This window comes from Mizuhopecten yessoensis, unplaced genomic scaffold, assembly GCF_002113885.1.
Source record: "Mizuhopecten yessoensis strain PY_sf001 unplaced genomic scaffold, ASM211388v2 scaffold9727, whole genome shotgun sequence".
Lineage (NCBI taxonomy): Eukaryota > Metazoa > Mollusca > Bivalvia > Pectinida > Pectinidae > Mizuhopecten > Mizuhopecten yessoensis.
The window spans coordinates 141943-148473 of NW_018408192.1; the positions used below are offsets into that span (position 1 = coordinate 141943).

The 6531-nt window shown below is 36.0% G+C and overlaps 1 protein-coding gene across 1 annotated transcript in view; it reads right to left on the bottom strand.

The window, feature by feature from the left end:
- The window catches only part of LOC110458731, a 69732-nt gene extending 63742 nt beyond the window's left edge, over positions 1-5990 (bottom strand). The window contains exons 1-2 of the mRNA XM_021510613.1: positions 5866-5990; positions 5443-5561 (exon numbers count right to left, since the gene is read on the bottom strand). Coding sequence (XP_021366288.1) covers positions 5443-5561; positions 5866-5961 — 215 coding nt within the window. The 5' untranslated portion in view covers positions 5962-5990. The remainder of the gene's footprint in view (positions 1-5442; positions 5562-5865) is intronic.
- Positions 5991-6531: the final 541 nt, after the last annotated feature.

Here is a 6531-nt window from a genome sequence, read left to right on the forward strand (position 1 = left end):
TCACACAGTGACCCCGTGTAACCTGGGTAACAGAGAGAGGTTAGTCTGACACTTACGGCGAGCAATATCACACAGTGACCCCGTGTAACCAGGGTAACAAAGACAGCTAAAACCCGTTGCTGTTGAGGCAATACACTTTCCCTCGTTTTTACATGGTGATATTCTGAAAAAAAAAAGATATATTAACTAAAACAATACTAAAATTCCTAGTTTGCCATTCAAAGACGTAAAAACTGTCCACAACCTCTATAATCAGAAAATGATACATTGTGAATTATGACTGAGTTTATGCCTCAATCCTTAAAGAAAATGTACGGAAGACAGCCATGAAAGAAGTATCAAAGAATACAGGAGAACAGAAAGCTAACCATGAAATATAAAGACAATATGTCACAAGTAACACCATGAAAAAAAGAACTCAAACCTGAAGCGAAAAATCATAAAAGAGTATACAAAACGATCGAAGTGTACAGTATACGAGCCTTTAACAATACCAGACACTGTAATCACAGGTAGAATTGAGGTCATGATGACAGCTAATGTATCTTCTATAGAACACCCGAATTATGGCATGTTGCAGAATCATCCAGAAAATCAGCGCTCTTACAGGCGTTGATGCATAACGAAAAATTATACATCCTCAAAATAAAACTGATGAAACAGGCTTTGTAGTAGATCCTATAATGCGTAAATAGTTGACTTTGGTGTGTAGCGTGGGAATGAAGTCCCTGTCGAATGAATTAGCTTTAACTCACATACAATACAAGATAAATTAGGAGTTACCTGGTTATTGAGATACCACAATGGACTATCATTATTCTGTAAACTGTAAGATGATTGATGCATACAGTTGCATAAAAGGTGTATGTGCATACTTTATATTGTGACCTTTAGATACAATGTTCTGCTTGTACAATAAAACAAACGACACGAATTCTGCCAACTTACGGCTGTTGACAGGGGTGAGAGGAAACCACTTGTAACGCTAGTACTGAAGTTGAGGGATCAATGGTAGTTGCTGGGAAACACCCTCCGGGGAATCCACCACATCGACCTTCGTAGATCTGTCTAGCACCTGCCATCATAAACTTAGATATACTACATCTTGGATATTTACCGAAATGACGAAATGAAAAAGATTCTTATTACTCTGAACTCAATCGAACTGAAGCACATTTTATGGCAGCAAACTCGTCAACCTCTCTCTCCCTCAACCTAAAATATATATGTGGGTACCGTAGATCTTTTTGACAGTGTACATATGACGAAATTGCCACAAAGCAGCCGTTCCTTTACTTTTTGGAACTTTCAAAGATTCAACCTAAACTGGGAACAAAATTCCATACTATCAATGCTCCAAAATCTAAAAGTATTTGCAATGTACTTGAAACCATGTACGGGTACATATTTGAATAAGTTTTGTTGCGTAACAATACCTCAGAGATTAGTGCTCAACAGTATGTATATCCTGGGATTTCAATGCACACACTTAAATTTAACCATTTGAATGTAACACGTTTAAAATTGTCTTCCAATTACGTTAGCATATGATACGCAGTCGAAATTCACGTTATAACGTTAAGCTATGAGCATCTGACTTGCAACCCTAGCACTTTTACAACTTCGCAGATTTCAACGATACAAGGGACTTAAGGATGTACTCTTCTGAGCTTTTAATCACGTTCAAGTCTCGTTTTGATCTGGTGTAACGGGTTTTTGTAATATTTAACAAAGTATGATCAAGTTTATTAGCAAATACGCATCTGAAAAATATGTCAAAAAAACTAGATGCCTGTTGTTTGTAGAACTTTTTTTACAAGAATTTAAAAAAAAAAAAAATACCAAAAGGCAAAAAAAATCACCTTCTTTGACGCTAGAATAATCACTCAAGTTGTCACTGTGTCGCAATCTTTGATTGTAGCAGGTTCAATTTGCTGTACAACTTTATAATGTTTTTCTTTTAATTTATTAAATATTAAAAAAAGTTTAATAGCAGAATTTTTTATAACAAGCGTTTAATCTGCAAAAAAATGGTTAAATAAGAGTATTTTTTCATTAAAACATAGGGGTAGTTAAAAGAATAAGATTAAGAAATTTTACTTCCACAATTTAAAAGAAAATAATATTTTCATCAATTCTACAAACATTCATACATATCTGATAATACACTTGAAAGAAATTGTATGAATTTTTTCCGCAAATGGTCAAAACCCAAAAAATCACCTAAAATTACATGTTGTGTTAAATTGGTATCTTTGGCCGATTATAGCACAAAAACGAACACACGGACATATTTTTTTTTGAATTTTCTACTATGCCATTAACTCCTTTTTCCAAATATCCATATAAGAAAAAAAAGTTTAATACAAGAATGTTTTGACTTCTCAGATGTGTACATCCTTAAGCGCTGAGTACAAAATATATACACAGATTACTGAACTAAAGTTGCCACATAATAACAGTTCTAAATCACGTGATACATCCATTTTTGTTAAAATAAACGTTTGCGTCACACTCTTAGAGGTAACCACAAGAGTCGGATACACACGCCTACAGGTAAATACCAATTTGGTGTCACACTAGTAGTGATATTCAATCACTGGTAACATTCTAATTTGCATTTACTAACCTGTACTATACACTGATATTCTCCACGTCCCTCCGCATATCTCCTTATGGTTTCCACCACAGGGGGCATTGCAGTCAGATTCAGGAGCCAGCGAGTGACGGTCGTGGTTGTCTCCGCAGTAACATTGGGATCGATACTGTAAAAACAAGAAAATGTATCATTTGTAATCAATATCGTTGGTATCACTTGTAACCATCACGGACGGCTGTCGAGTATCTGTTCTTTATAAATACTGTCATAACATGTATCTGTTCCCTCAGCTGTCAATGCATTGCTCTTTTTGGAAATTCTTAAATGTAAACAACTTCAGACAAATATAAAAATCGGTAGAAATGTTTTGTCTTTGATACAATGTATATAACAAATAGCTCTGCTATTTTTAAGATCTAAAATATTCAAATGAGTTCTATCCTTCCTACAGCGGGAAGGAACCAATCCTAAACTGTGGAATGTACATACACAGCAATCACCATGATGTTAAATAATAAGTATAACTATCATCAACTTTAACAAGAGAGACTGAAGTAGGTACCATCATGCTGTATAAAATAAAGTCTAATTGCATATACATGTATGTCTAAGCACAGGCTTCCATCCTGTACAGGCTAATTCACGTTTATTTTTGTAAAAAAGAAGGCTTACTAATGTATTATACAAGTAGATGCTCAATACTTCCAAGTGGTATAATAACAAAGGTCATCTACCATGAATTATTATGATATAGGAGCTGAAATTATTTTACATTATAATGATAGAAGCTAATTACTATTATACATTACAGTAACAGAGGCTAATTATAAATTATATTAAAGGGGGCTAGTTACTGTTCGTTATTATAAGACAGACGTATTACAACCGATAATATATAATGTTTATAGAGGCTAATCCAAAGTTAAACCTGTAGGGGGTTCTGATGAGGATGTATTGATATTATATTTCATTCATGTTAACTGAAATATTATTATTCTTACTTGTGTTCCAGCGAACCAGAATCCGAATGTTTTACATCGCTGTACACAGATCTCTGTGGTAAGATTGGGGTTGTTCTCAGAGTGTCCTGCTAATAGTCTGTCCCCCGCGTCCGTAAAACAACCGATGTAACCTCAACAAAGGACAGCGACCGTTAAACATGAGCATATCATCAATCAACAGACCATTAAACATGAGCATATCATCAATCAACAGACCGTTAAACATGAGCATATCATCAATCAACAGACCGTTAAACATGAGCAAATCACCAATCAACAGACCGTTAAACATGAGCATATCATCTTTCAACAGAAAGTTAAACATGAGCATATCATCAATCAACAGACCGTTAAACATGAGCATATCATCAATCAACAGACCGTTAAACATGAGCAAATCATCAATCAACAGACCGTTAAACATGAGCGTATCATCAATCAACAGACAGTTAAACATGAGCATATCATCGATCAACAGAAAGTTAAACATGAGCGTATCATCTATCAACAGACCGTTAAACATGAGCGTATCATCTATCAACAGACCGTTAAACATGAGCATATCATCAATCAACAGACCGTTAAACATGAGCATATCATCAATCAACAGACCGTTAAACATGAGCAAATCACCAATCAACAGACCGTTAAACATGAGCATATCATCAATCAACAGAAAGTTAAACATGAGCATATCATCGATCAACAGACTCAAATATGATCATATCATCGATCACCAATTGTGTCTAACTGCTGGTTTCCCTTTATTTATAAACATGTTTAACAATGCACATATACTATGTATGTCTTTGAATACAATATTAGCTGTTCACCGCGATATTGCTATAAAACCATACTGCAATAAAATTATTGGAAAGTTCAGAAATTTAGCTCTCATTTTTCATAATATAATCATTCAAGCTGAAATACAAGAAATTCATTTCATAAAACAGCAAACAATTACGGTGTTTTATACAATCATTTTGTCAGATATGGTTTATTATAAAGACATTTTCTGAATTGTCTGAAGTTTTCTCCCCTTATAATAATCATTAAAACCACAAATATAATAAAATATGAAGTAAGGGGCGGTAACCATTTGCCCTCGCCCTTCAGACAATGCTCACTGTTGTTGCTGATGTGTGCCACACCCTTTGCCGTGCTCCCTCCCGCGAAGCTCCCTTGCCATGTCCACTGTATGCTGCTGGCAACTGTAAATGGCGTTCCGGCCAAATCGATTTTGAATGTACCTCGGGGTGAACAATTTGGTTTGGCAGAAAACTTGTCACTTGCATATCCATACCTTTAGAGTCAAACATTCAAAGACATTAGATAAAATTACATTCTTAAATGTGTATGCGTTGCATATTTTTACTCTAATAGTACTCGTGGTACTATGAGGTACTCGTGTAATATGATAAAACCCCAAACGACCGAATTTTTTTAATCACCTCAAAACTTGAACAAACATGCCCATAAACATCATTGCGTTTCATAACAAAAGGTAATGTTTTTCCACCAATATTTAAGCACGTATATCTCTTTTCAAGTCATCATATATGTTACGAATATATATAATGGGATATGTATAAATATGTTAAACAAATATTGGGTCTTTGTGTTACATTGACCTATAAGACCTCCATACAGATATCTCCCCAATATTACATGCATCTGCAAACACATTACAGTGTAACTACATGTATTTGGCAGCATCATTATGATTAGAACCGAGAGCAAATAACGACACCTCAATGATGTGCCTAACAAGTAATACTCAATGATATGCCTNGTCCCTGTCTCTAACGAAACAGTCTGTACGGTTGGAGATATGATATTTACCTGTCCCTGAAGGTGCAGCCTGTGAGATTGGACCCAGGTGGACACTTTATCATACCACTGCCTTCTACATCAAACATAATTATATGGTCCCCGTCACCAGTTCGACAGGTTGTCTTTGGCTGAAACAGTGTGCAACATTATTCAAACATAGAACCTTTGCAAGAAAAACTCAAACAACTTACTTGGAAGTTTATCAATAGTATTTGTTCACTGGAGTACAATCTGACATCGGTTGTTTCTAGAGTAGAAGACCTAACATACACGTACTGTCCCTGTTACATGTACCTACCAAACTTAGATATGCTGATCGGAATGGTCTGCAGAGAACTTACAAATACTACACATAGCGGTCCTTTGCAACGTATGCAGGTTGCCTCTAATATTGTAAACAAAGTAAAAACTGCTGATCCCTGACATACTCACCCGCACTGCCCCCTGTGGTCCGTACACTTTACACCTGCCTCCCTTGAACTCAGCCCCGTAGCACCTTCGGTCACACGTACACTTCTCCGCGACCATACCACCTGGACACGTCACGCCCGTTGTAACAACCTCTATGCCAAGAACAAGACATCTGCATTTATTTATATGCATACACTGACAATATATTCATAACGATCCAATGATCCCAATGGGATTTAGAAACTGATTTCAATTGAACAGTTAATACATGTTGCATTATACTATGTACTAGACGATTCTGTCACTTGTTGTTTTTCCCGAAGAAGGATGTGAATTTGAGTAAATTCGAGTTATCAAAAGTAACCACGTTTGATCTTGAATAGAATACATCAGCATGATATCAAATATTGACAACAATTTATTTTTCATAGTGTAGCCTCGTAACACCCGTGTGTTACCCGCATAATCAGGGTTGCATAGAGAGTTGTGTTTGACGGCTTGTAATGCAACACAGTGCCCCGTGTAAACAGGGTAACATAGAGAGTCAAATCTGACACGAAAGACTAGCAGCGATGTAACACAGTGACCCTGTGTAACCAGGATATTACAGAGAGTTTAATCTGACACTTACGGCTAGAAATGTCACACAGTGACCCCGTGTAACCTGGGTAACAGAGAGAGGTTAGT